The 12,398-nt window shown below is 56.0% G+C and overlaps 2 protein-coding genes and 1 long non-coding RNA gene across 6 annotated transcripts; 1 reads left to right on the top strand and 2 right to left on the bottom strand.

Moving 5' to 3' along the window:
• On the bottom strand, positions 1-2,115 carry SDF2L1 (stromal cell derived factor 2 like 1). Its single transcript, XM_082697768.1, has 3 exons — positions 1,863-2,115; positions 1,283-1,479; positions 1-402 (listed from the first exon to the last, which is right to left on the bottom strand). Exons 1-3 carry the CDS (start codon positions 2,080-2,082, stop codon positions 121-123), a joined length of 699 nt encoding a protein of 232 aa, XP_082553894.1. The 5' UTR covers positions 2,083-2,115; the 3' UTR covers positions 1-120.
• Positions 2,116-2,337: 222 nt separating this feature from the next.
• On the top strand, positions 2,338-11,295 carry LOC309847485. The gene is made up of 3 exons (XR_014302453.1): positions 2,338-2,543; positions 5,022-5,186; positions 11,219-11,295. It is a non-coding gene; the product is annotated as an uncharacterized lncRNA (long non-coding RNA).
• On the bottom strand, positions 6,906-11,659 carry CCDC116 (coiled-coil domain containing 116). 4 transcript variants are annotated; one of them, XM_082697674.1, is made up of 5 exons: positions 11,569-11,659; positions 11,096-11,237; positions 9,780-10,337; positions 8,762-9,658; positions 6,906-7,887 (listed from the first exon to the last, which is right to left on the bottom strand). In XM_082697674.1, exons 2-5 carry the CDS (start codon positions 11,165-11,167, stop codon positions 7,081-7,083), a joined length of 2,334 nt encoding a protein of 777 aa, XP_082553800.1. In that variant the 5' UTR covers positions 11,168-11,237; positions 11,569-11,659; the 3' UTR covers positions 6,906-7,080. The 4 variants fall into 4 exon arrangements, with proteins under 4 accessions (XP_082553800.1, XP_082553803.1, XP_082553801.1 ...); XM_082697677.1 differs by lacking the exon at positions 11,569-11,659 and having other exon boundaries at positions 9,780-9,942; positions 10,264-10,337; positions 11,096-11,222; XM_082697675.1 differs by lacking the exon at positions 11,569-11,659 and having other exon boundaries at positions 9,026-9,658; positions 11,096-11,222.
• Between the last annotated feature and the right edge of the window lie 739 nt (positions 11,660-12,398).

Below are 12,398 nucleotides of genomic sequence, written 5' to 3'. Positions count from 1 at the left end.
TCACAGACTAACATTCTTTAATCACAAAGGCACTTGAGAACCCCTACAAACCCAAAGTCTTCAGAGAGTGGTCCTGCAGATGCCCCACCCTGCTACCCTCGATCCACCCACCCACAGCACTCAGAGTTCATCGTGACCTGCAGAGGGATCCATGCTGGGCTTGATGAAGATGCCTTCCATGGCCTTCCACATATTGTGTGTGTTGGCGCTGGACATGCCATGCACTTCGTGCTGCCCACGGATGGGGCTTCCGTACTGCTCTCCAGTGACGGACAGGAACACAGAGGTGCCTACGTGCTGGAAGCGCACAGCAGCCTCTCGCTCCCAGTGCTGCCCTGAGCAGCGCACTGTCCACAGATCCAGGTCGTCACCCTCGCCGTCCTCCCCAAAGGCGCTCACCTCCTATGGGTGCAGGGGGTAGAAGGACAGTGCTTACTACAGAGGGCATACTGAATCCCCTGCGGTCACTTTGGCAGCAGCACTCACACCCAGGGCACTGAGCCTTGGGTTCTTCCCTGGATCCTTCTGAGCCTCAACTTCCACAACTGCAAAATGGGCCACAACCGCCACCACCCCCAGCACCCGGGTGCTCTCCCCAACACGGTCTCTTCAAACACATGCATACCCTACCCCATCTGTCTGGGCGGTAATCACTGGCCCGCAAGTAGCTAAGGCCTCCTCCTCTCTCCTCCATGTTCTTCCTAACCTCTCTGAGCCTCACTCAGTATGACATCCAGCCCCTAGGCTGACAGGCCTCTATTTCATACTCCTTCTTCTCGCAAGTCCCCCAGGCAGCCTCTGTTCCTCCCCAATACCTCCCTAACCCCAGTAGCCCCTTCTACCCCAACACTACCCCTCCACTTCTCCATCCCCCAGTTTCAGTGAATTCCACTGGAGCCCAAGCTCTCCCCACAGGCTTGGCAAACCCCTGTTCTCCCCCTTTGTGGCCTGAAGAACTCCTACCTATCCTTCCAGACCCAGCCTGAGTTCCTCCTCCCCTGCCGGGTTTCTGATTCCCTACCCGAAAGACCCTGTGAGTCTGCTTCCTGGGTCCAACTCAACCCCAGGAGATAAGCCCAGCAGATCTCTCTTCCTGTCGGTTGCCCCGCAGAGCTGGCGCTCAGGAAACATTTCTGAACTGAAATTCGCATTTCACACAGGAAGCTGACGCTCAGAGACACTGAGAGGAAGAGTCTAGATGTCTAGATTCTGTTCCTGACACCCCCCCACACCCCGCGTCAAACACACACATACACACTCAAGGAGCGAGGCGAGGGCTCACCTGGTTGTTGGACAGCGGCGACGGAAAGTGGTGCGTGTGCAAATTCTTGCCGGTTAGCACGTGCGTGAGCCGAACCGCCTGCCCGCAGCGCACCGGGGCCCCGCGCGGGCAGCCGCCTTCCGAGCCACCGCGGATCCGCCAGTAGCTATTGGCGTCGTCAGACGCCTCCACGCCAGTCACCGACTGTTGGCCGCTGCCTGAGGGGCGACATCCCACCCCACCCGGGGTCGCGGTCAGTCTTCGAATTCCCTACCCTTGACCCAGACACCATAAACATTCCACGACAACCTCAATCCTGGGGCCCCCAACGGCTCACTCCCAGCCTCCATCTCCAGCCCTTGGCCCCTGGCTGAACTCCCAAGTCCCTTGGCCTGCAGCTCCTGGACAACTCTCCTCGCCCCCAATGTCCCGACGACCCCCTTAAAACGGCCGATCCTTGGCCCCCCCTGACTCCCCAGCCAGGCTCCTTGATGACCCCGAGACTCGTAGCCCTGCAGACTCCCCCAAGACCACCCCACCTTCAAACTCCCAGCCGCAGGCTCCGCCCCCTGACTATACCCCAGTCCCTGGCCCAGCGCACCGGATCCGTATTTGATGTCGTGCGAGTGCAACCGCACCCTGTGCTGCGTGTTGAACAGCTTCAGCACCGACCCGCAGGTCACGAGCCCTGCGCCGGTCTTGGCGGCACAGCTGTTCGGCACCAAGAGCGTCAGCAGCAGCCCCAGGAGCGCCCGTCCGGCAGCTCTGCCTCGGCCCGCGCTCCACATCGCCCCGGCCGAGCTCCGGCAGCTCGGGCCCATGGGACGCTTCCGTCTCCAGCACCGGCCAATCCGGCTCTGACAGAGCCAGTATGGGTACCCAATCGTCAGCCAGCACGGCACCACGCCTGCATTGCCATTGGGTCAGCATGGAGGGGACCCGCCCCCAGCTTTCCAGAGCGGCGACGGGGGGGGGCTGGAGACACGAGGAGGGTTTTGATTGGTCCACGCTTCCGAGGACTCACCAATGAATGCTAAGGGAAGACTGGTGCGGCGCCCAGTGGTTAAAGAGACGCTAGAGAGCCGCGCTACCGCTTTGGGCGCCCCATCCAAGGACCCCTGGCTGGGGATGCCAGAACCCGGCGGGCACGTGTTCACAAAACCCCTTGATCTTGGGTCGTCAGGCTTTCAATCACGATCTTTCCTCTCAGACTATGGGTCCTCAGCTTCAGAGTTGCTGGACCACTAGGTTTTGTGGTCACATTGCGGTCGATGGATCTCAGGTACTGGATAACTTGGTTTTTCAGTCCCTGGGTCCCGGGATTAGTTGATTCCCCAAGTCATCGGTCATTGCCTCCTTTTTGGAAATGGATTACCTCAGTCCCTGGACTCTGGTTTTTTAATTCCCCTGACAACTCACTGACGCTTCCCAGGGCAGAATCACATGCTGTCGGGCAGCAGAGGGCAGCAGGGATCTGCGGTGCTGAGGATGACGATAGGTTCTCACCAAAAGCTCCAAAGTTTCTTAGGAAACCAGAACCCTGGGAGACCAAATGACTGTGGGCGCTAAGTGTGCCAGGTTTCCGATGTGAGTGGGACTCTGTCTCAGTGCCTTCCCAGAAGTCTGTCAGCTCGATCTTTAAGCGAGGAAAACTTATACGACTATTAATTTATTCATTTGTGGAACGTTCTTATGTTGAGTTAACTCCAGGCCCTGTTCCGGGGGCCACTGGGGAACTGGCGGGCTGTCCCATTCATTACTCAATAGGCAGACTACCCATGCACATGAGGCACCAACAAAGCAGTGAGAATAGTTTATATTTAATTAAGTCATTCAGAATTTTGCACTCAGAAAATCCAGAGCAGAGCCATTTTAATTACAGAAACATGTTATTTAGGAGTTTTCATGTTTAATAGTGTTTTGATTTTGAATTACATATGGGAGAAGACACATGATCTTTTCAGCGCTTAGGTTGTCTAAATTGCTAAAAGTCTGCCCTGGCGCTGGCAGACCCTGCACTCACTTGAGGGGCCTTCAATCCATGGTGGAGGGACTAGAGTACAATCTGAAAAGCAACAGATATGTCCATCCCAACAAGCATCTCAGACTTACTACGTCCAAAGCAGAATTCTTGGTCTCCTCCCTCAAACTTCTCTCCCCTCCCCCAGGCTTCTGAGTCTCAGGAACAGCACCTCCATTCGCCTTGATTCAGCCCCCAGATTGGGACTCATCTTTAAGTCCTCTCTTTACCACAGTCTCACATCTTATCCAACACATCTGGATGGCTCTAACTTCAAAACAGATTGTAAAGCATCTCTCCAACATTCCTTATCACCACCTGAGTCCAAGCCACTCTCCAGATGGGTATCTACTGATCGATATCTCCTCTCCAGATATCGACCATGGCCTCCTAACAGATTTCTGTACTTCCACTGCCCAGTCCCCTCCAAGTCACTCTCCACACAGGAAAGTGATTTATACCTTAAATAGCATATAGCGGGGCAGGGGGGGGGGGTGGTACCTGGCTGGCTCAGTCAGTAAAGCATGTGACTGTTGATCACAGGGGTCATGAGTTCATGTCCCATGTTGGGCGAGGAGCCTACTTAAAATTATTTTTTTTTTTCTTAAATTAGAGGGGTCTAGCAGACTCAGTCAGGGAGCACACAACTCTTGATCTCAGGGTTGTGAGTTCAAGGTCCATGTGGGTGTAGGGATTACTTAAAAATCTTAAAAACAAAACATATATCAAATCATGCCAGGCACCTGCTTAAAGAGACCAACAGCTTCTTGTTGCATGTAAGACCAGAGGATGGTGAGGACACAGCAGGCAATCTCCCCGGCAGGCAAAAACAGGATTTCAAGTACAGTACAGTCCTCAAAAACAGAGTAGGAGAAGCCAATGTGGCTCTCCCTCAACTTTCTGAGGGCCTCATGCCTTCTCAAAGCTGTTCCCTTTCTCTGCCTCCCCCTTGCAGACCACCTTCCTCAGCTCACCCTATGGATGGATGCTCAGGGCGAATTATGGTTTCTCCACAGACCTCCACTTTCCACCCACAGTTTGTCTTCAGGTTCAGATGCTCATTTGCTCAATTTGGTTCCAGGGATTGCTCAAGGTGCAATCAGCTGTAGGGGTGCAGGAGGGGGGTAGCTGTCCTCCAAATATGGCTACTAACAATTCCTTCCATCCCCATAAGTGTAAGCTGCTTCTTTCATCAAGACATGACTCCCAGGTGCCTGGGTGGCTCAGTGGGTTAAGCCGCTGCCTTTGGCTCAGGTCATGATCTCAGGGTCCTGGGATCAAGTCCCGAATTGGGCTCTCTGCTCAGCAGGGAGCCTGCTTCCCTTCCTCTCTCTCTGCCTGCCTCTCTTCCTACTTGTGATCTGTCAAATAAATAAATAAAATCTTTAAAAAAAAAAAAAAAAAGACGAGTCCCAAGATGGATGGCTCAGTGGGTTAAGCTAAGCATCTGCCTTCAGCTCAGGTCATGATTCTGGAGTCCTGGGATCCCTGCTCAGTGGGAAGCCTGCTTTTCCCTCTCCCTCTGCCTGCCGCTCACCCTGCTTATGCTCTCTCCATTCTCTTTCTCAAGTAAATAAAATCTTTAAAAAGAGAGAGAGAGAAAAAAAGAGAGAGAGAGAGAGAGAGAGAGAGTCGTGTCTCATGTCTGGGCTTTCACTTTGACCAAGTGAATGACACAGAAATGCTGTTTTGGGACTTCGAGCCTCAAAAGGAGTAGTGGTTCTTGCTTTCTCTCCCTAGGAATCCAGCTGCTGCCCCGTGCTGTAAGAAGGGCAGGCTAAATGACTGCATGAATGATCAGGAATCTTGGGGAGAGACCTTGGATGGGGAGAGGTCATGCAGAATGTTCTGGTCTTAGTCATGCCCCCAGCTGGAAGCAGCCACACACAGACTGCCTATACCATGGTCAGTCAAGCCTGCCAAGCTCCAGCATCAGGAAAAAGAAGCCACTTAAACCTTGGAGTGGTTACATGGCCATGGATATCTGAAACAGATGTCTTTAGCACAGTATACCAGTAGTTCCCAAAGGGGCTGCTCCCACTCCAGGGACATTCTCTGGGCATGTGCTTCTGAGGCCAAGTTGGGGGTATGTTCTCTTCACCTCCCAGCTGCTGTGTCTCCAGAGCCCCAGGGCTCCTCTCCAGGTTCTTTTCTGCAGACAGGATTTCCTGCCTCTCTGCGGAGGTTTGGAAGATGGTCATGCTTGTCTTTAGCACTCAATGCAAACTGCACCAGAATTTCTCAGTCTATCTTGGGGCACCTGGCAGGCTCAGTTGGAAGAGCATGTGACTCTTGATCTCGGGGTTGTGAGTTCAAGCCCCACTTCAGATTTAGATATGACTAAAAAAAAAAAAAAAAACTTAAAAAAAAAATCTCAGTTCATCCCAGTTATAAGCTCCTGGGGGGAAAATCCTGATTGGCCTAGCTTGAAATAAGAATGTGGCAAGAGGGCTAATTGACTGTGGCCAAGTGGTATAGCAAGAAGGTATAAAAATGTGGGCCCACACTATGGTCGTGGTGGCAGTGGGTGGCCCCAGGGAATGGGCCTTATGAGTTGAGCATATGCCCTAAAAGATCCTTGCCACAAGATCTTTCTGGAAAAAAAAAATGGGTCTCTGACCCATCCACTTTAGGGCCCTGGTCCCTCTTGACTAGAGCAGAGGAAGTCTTTTTCCCCAGAATGGCAGGGCATGGATGTGATGTGGAAGGTCCTCCCTGCCCAGCTCTAGAGCAGCTCTGCGATTGCTTCGTCTTACGTGGGCCACTGAGCACGTCCAGGCTGGGTTGAGCAGATTCGGGCTCTATACACCCAGATGGGGTCCAGGGGGATGTGTGGGACCCCTACCGGTCTCCCTGCAATGGCTGCCTACACAGCAAGGCAGAGTGGAGCATTATCACCTGCTCTCTTGGCCACAAGGGCAACAGGGTGGTGGCGAGAGGTCAAGGAGCTCCCTGGGTGAAGATGCCTGGATTGGGGAACAAAAAGGCTTCCCTGGGAAGGCAGAGAGAGGGAGGGTGCTGAGCTGGTGGCACAGGACAGCCAGAGGTCCCGGGAGAAAACCTGGGAGATGAGACCTGCCAATCACAGCACCAGCCTTGTCTGCAGACCCTTCCAGAGGGAGCTGTCTGGCCCAGTGCCTCTGCTGAAAGGGTGATCCCACGGCCAGCCTGGGGCAACCAACACACAGCTTGCCAGACCAGCACTCCCATGGGACCTAGCTTGGACCCTCCAGATTTGGGAGTTGAAGCTGAGAAGCACAAATTAGAAAGACAGAGGGCCATGGGGAAAGGGCGGCTGCATGGTTCTTGGAGAGGAATGTCAGAGGGAGCAGGATGTTGCCCCGGCAGAGGAGGAACCTTCTGGAAGCAGGAACTTCAATGCCCAGGGGCTGTTAGGGAAAGGGACCACGAGTCCTAAAAGGCTGGAAGAGCCAGGAAGGTGCACACTGGAGTGGGAAAGAGCCCTGAGCAGGGCTTTGTGTTCAAGCAGAGCGTGTGTGGGTTGTGGGGGTAGTGAAGGTCAGGGCTTGGTAGCTGCCATGAATGCCTGGCCGAGGTGTCACCCCAGGGCAGGTGCTTAGGTCTGTGGATGTGGGCCTGCGGTCTGTGGTTGAGAAGACGGTGTTCCATCAAGACAAGCTTTATTTCTCCCATTGGCTCCCCTGACAGGCCAGCAGAGCTCCTCATGGCTGTCCAGCCCACCCTGACCTCTGCTCAGGATGGAGACCAGCTGGGGGTGAGGGGGGCAGCATTGGAGCAAGAGGAGGAATAGGGAATCAAGTGCAGCTTACAGGAGGCCTCACGGAGGGTCACTGCGGCCCACATTTGTAGAGTGGGTGACCCCCACCCCCACTTGAAGTCCTGGGTAGCTCTGGGATGTGTCATTGTCCCCTAAGAAGTCATCGTCCTCATCCTCACCCTCTTCCTCCTCCTCGCTCTGACTGTCCATGTCTAGGACTTCCTGATGCTTATTAGAGCCCATGCTCGTGCCGGAGAACATGGAGGTCTTGGGCTCTTGCTGGCTTGCGGGCTCCTGGCCCCCAACTGGAGAGTCCTCCTGAGCTGGAAGCAGCTGAGAGCCTGGAAACTCACTGTTGAGGCTGGACTCCATGGCCTCCTCCTGATCCACTTGGGGGCCCGGCTCCAGCAGCGTGGAGGGCGACTCTGTGCTGCTCTGGGGTGGCCTGTGGTGGGGGGCCTTGCGGTGGTGGGGTTTGTGGTGGGGGGCTCTGCGGTGGGAGCTGCGCTGGGAGGAGGAATCATGCTGGGACGTGTGTCTGGATAGCTGCTGGGCCCACTCGGCCTGCTCCAGCCTCCGCTGGAGGCAGCTCCAGTCAATCTTGGGGGACAGGCAGATGTGGGAGTCCTTCAGCTTCCTGAAGCCCAGGAAGAGGTCCATGAGCATCTCGGTGACTGGGAAGGAGATGAAGCCCAGCTTCTTGGAGAGGTTCTTCTCAAACTTGTACTTGCAGGTGAGCAAGGACACAACCTGGTCCACCAAATAGCTGACGAGGTCCTCGTACAAGGGGTTGGAGAGGTGGGACATGCTGGAGTTGGAGGAGATGGAGGGCAGTGGCTTCTTCTTCATGAGCTTGTAAGTGGGGCTCTGTGCAACAGCCAGGGAGGGAAAGGGAGATACGTCATGCCACTCCTGATGTCCTAGGATGCCCCTCACCCCCAGAGCACTCTCCACATCACCCACACGGATGCCACACTTGTCACTGCCCTGGCACTATGGCTCTGTCACATCTGCCACGCTTTTCTTGGTGACAGGTGAGAGCAGGCCCTGCGTGTCAGCCACACCCTTGCACTTACCACACTGGCCTCACACCAATCATGCCAGCCAGGCCTGCAGCCAAGCTGGTGATGTCAATCATGGTGTCAGCCCAGCTGGAGCCGGGATCACTGGTGCTCTTCTAGGTTCTCCCCCAGGCCAAGGTTCAGAGGAGGGAAGCCTGCCTGAGCCTTGATCAGTGAGATGAGGGTCAGGGGCTGTTGTGGTGGGGGAATCTATAAGGGTGAAGCCACCTATGTCTTCTCCAGACCCTGCCTGAGCAACTCCCTCTCAGCAGATACACCAGAGAGTCCTGCTCTAGAGAGAGGAAGCAGAAGGAACTGGACCTAGGACCCAGTGCCCCACTCTGGCTTAGACTGCTGTCCACAACAGACAGGATGCTGCCTGCATAGAAGGGCTTCTGAGATTCACAGGCAAACATTACAAAACTACCCAGGATAAAAAATAGGCTTTATTCATCTTTGACCACACCTGGCAGGAGCAAGGCTGGGATTTCTGCTCCACATCAGCTTGTCATCTGCTCAGGTGGCTTCCACCACTCAGGGCAAGATACCTGGGACCACAGCTGCTAAGGGTGGTAACTAAAGGAGCCTTTCGCACGAGAACCTTTCCCTAAGCCCCCTAGCTCCACCCTTGAGGTCCTCTCTGGATACAGGGGAACAGGAGATGGAGAGAAGCTTCTTACTGAGGAGGCAAGTGGTGAGAACACAGGGAGGCGGTGGGAGAAGCCAGGGTAGGGGGAGATGAGAGGAGCTATGCCCCGAATAGTGGGCTGGGTCTGACTGGAGGACCCTTCCACCACAATCCCAGGGACAGGCAGGGTGAGGTGCAGGCTCCGCCAGGGATGGGCCTTTTGGCTGGAGCTCAGGGGCCCAGAAGAAGGGATGGGTGGTCTCTGTTCTTCAGGGTTCTGGTCAGGAGACTGCTGTCTGGGGTGGGGTGAAGGAACCTTGGATTCTTCTTTGGGTGTCACCTCGATCCTGTATCTTGTGGCCACCTGGGCACTAGACACAGGGGAACCACCTTCCTTGGGCTTGCCCTGTCCTCTGCCCTTGGTGCTCTTTCTTCGATCTGTCTTGGAGCTGGAGATTCTGGGAAGCACATCGTAGGGGTTCTCCCCATCGGTGGGTGTGGCTGGCTTGGAGCCTATCGCAGAGTCAGAATTGGGATCTGTGGCGGGCTCCCATTCTGATGGGAAAAGAGGGCAGCCATCATGGCGGCAGGCGCCACTGAGCTTGTCCACAGCCTGGCGGACTACACTCTGCAGGGCAGGGAAGAGGTGGTGATCAGCCAGAAAGTCCAGGGTCTGATGGGGTTCACGGAATGAACAGTAGCCGGGCAGGTCAAAGGACACTGGCTGGTTCAACAAGGACTTGATCTCCTTATCGAACTCTCGCTTGAGAAACGTCAGATCCCGTTCTCCAGACCCGGGCTCTGATGTTTGGGGTGTGCCTATGTTTGAGTCCAGCAGGCTTGAGAACCATGACTGAGGTGGCTCCTGGGTCCACTGGCTGCTAGACTGGCTGGCCAGGGAGTTCCACAGCAGGGAGTCCCTCCGGATGCAGGATGGACCCAGGCCTTTCTGCAGAGAGAGGAGGAACTTTCAGAGGCATCCAAGAGCAGCCAAGCCAGGCCTAACCCTGGCCCTGTGCTCTGGACCAGGGTCCATCCCGCCCACCCTGGGCCATGGCGCTAGATCTCACCCCTCGGTTCTCCAGCTTCAGAAGCCGTTTGAGGTTCTTCTCCAGCAAAAGTCTGTCCCTCATGGGTGGCAGTGAGCCCATGCCACGGGCGCCCAGGTCACTGTCCCAGCTGTGGGAGCCCTGGCAGCCAGCTGTGAAGCTGCTATGGGAGTTGGACATGGAGCTGGAGGAGGAGGGGTAGTTGTTGGGCTGTCCAGTGCAGAGGCTGGGCCGGGCCCGGTGCCGGTGCACGGTACTGAGGCTGGGCCGGGCACGCGCCCGCCGCCCACCCCTCGGCACCTCTATGGGGTCCTGCACCTCCACCAGGGGCACCCCAGCCTCTGTCTTCGTGGCAGTCATGCGCTCAGTTGCCTCTTCCACCACCGTCTGTAGGCTGTCTAGCACCTGACCCTCGACGAGGAAATCCAGGAAGGTACCAAAGGGCTGAGGGTCCCTTGGGTTTCGTCGGTGGCCACGGAGCCCTAAGCTGTCTGTGGGGGTGTACCTCGATGGTGGGTGTGGCGTGTGGCCCAACTTGGCGGCTTGCCCCATTCCCGGAAACAGTGGCTTCTTAGGCAGCTGCACCAGAGCAGACAGGCATGTCACATAGGGCAGGGATGTACCGCAGGGATAGGGGTCTCTGCGGGTTCTCTTGGGGTACCAGGAGCTAAGTGGGAGGGGACCGTGGAAGGCAGGTGTTTTGGAGTCAGGAAGTTTCTGGATTTGGAATCTGGCTCTGCCACTGTCAGCTCTGACACCATAGGCACCATGGCCCTTCTTGAGGTCCAATTTCCTCTTCCACAAAGTAGGCATCAATTTCGGGTTACTTTGATGTTTCCCTAACACATACACTGCATATATATACAAGATGTGGTCGGGGAGTCTGAAAGCCCACTTCCGCTCTCACACAGGGCAGGAATGGGCAATCACAAACCCCTTGGAGTCCTAAGTGGGCTTCTCATCTGTATTTTGAGTGGACCAATCCTGTCTCCACTATACAGACCACCTGTAGTCCTGACCCCGTGGTGCCTCCATTGCTGCTTCTGAAACTTTGAGCCTTGGGCTATGCTAGACACCATGCTCCCACTGGGGTACCAGTCTAACAAGCTCCTCCAGAGCTGCTAGAGGTCAGAGGACAGAGTGAATGAAGTTGTGGGTAACTAGGGCCCAGCAGGTCAGAGGAGTGGTCAAGGTGATAAGGATGTCACTAAGAGGCTGGGAGGTGAGGTCAATAGGCACTGAGGGGTGTGTGTGTGTGCTGTGATCTGGGGTGCTGGAGCTGGAGGGGAACATTTGGGGGGAATCTCAGGAGTCAGGGCCCTGCCGGACACACTCACCCGGGCCACGTAGGTGGTGTGGCCGGCCTCGTCGTCTGCCAAGTACCCGGAATGGTGGCGGCAGCTGGTCATGGTGAAGGCGGACGGGATGGCTATCCTCCTCCTCTCTCTCCGGTTCCACAGCGCAGCCACGGATTCCTCTCTGCGCCAGGCGGGAGATGGCGTGAGGGTCTCCCTAGGCCTCCATGAGTCCAACTCTCCCTTCGTCTGTCGGCCACTGCGTCAGCGGTCCCGGCGTCCACGGATCCCTCGCTCCCCTCACCCCGCGTCCTTCAGGCATCGGGCCCTTCCTCTGCTCAGCGTTCCCTGGGTGTCTGCACACCGTCTGTGTCCAGAGTCGTCGGGGGTGGGGTCCTCAAAGACGTGCGCATGCTGTCTCCGACCATCTCTGGGCCTGAGTATGTCTGACCCTCCCTCCTCACAGACCCAAAACTCCTTGGCATCTGCCCCTGGCCCAGAGCCAACCTGCTCACCAGAGTCCACGCCTCCTCGCGACCAGTCAATGTAGAATGTAGTCTGCGCCCTCGCCAGGGCGGCGACACCGAGCTCTGGAGTCGCCCCCAACCTGCCCGTCTTGCTCATTTACATGCTACGTCCTGATTGGCTCGAAGTGCCTCCTAGCTCCCCCGGCACAATGGATGGGGGCGGGAACCAGGCTAGTCCTTTCCGCGCTTCTGTCTTTGCTCCGCCCACATTCGCTTTAGGAGCCGGGTGGAGGGGAAGGAGGGTGGAGTCAGTGGGTGCCTTTAACTGCTCACCCAAGCCAGGAGCAATCCCAAGACCGGGCTCGGATCCGCGCTCTGCACACGAAGGGATCCCTAAAAGATCAAAGCCACGGCCGCCTCTGGTGACACAAGCACTTTCCTCGACTCCACTCTGGTCGCTGCGTTGTCCTGTGCCTCCTGCTCTCTGACTGCTCCTTCTAGGGTTCTCCCCTCCCCAGGGTGGACAACCACAGCGGGGGGGGGGGGCGTGGGGGTGGGTGGTGGTGGTGGTCGGGGTCTTCAGCCCTCCCATTGCGCGGTGTCCTTGAGCGCAGTATTGAGTCCCAGTTGTAAGACACAGACCTAGCTTCAATTCCTAGCTCTGCTGTTTCCTGACAGTGTGACTCAACCTCTCTGATCATCTGCTCTGTCTCTGTAAATACTTGAGCATCCTTCCATATGGGAGTATGGAGATTAAATAAAATCTGCGTACAACACATCCCTCATGCCAGTAAGAGCCTTGGGTATCTTTCCTTCTTTTCCCTCCTTTCCCCCTCTGCCCCGTAAACTTCTAAAGTCCTTTCCAGGTGTCACTCCTC

This window comes from Mustela nivalis (assembly GCF_964662115.1).
Source record: "Mustela nivalis genome assembly, chromosome: 14".
Taxonomy (NCBI): domain Eukaryota; kingdom Metazoa; phylum Chordata; class Mammalia; order Carnivora; family Mustelidae; genus Mustela; species Mustela nivalis.
The sequence above is the reverse complement of the archived record's forward strand: the minus strand, read 5'-3'. Positions and strand labels throughout refer to the sequence as shown.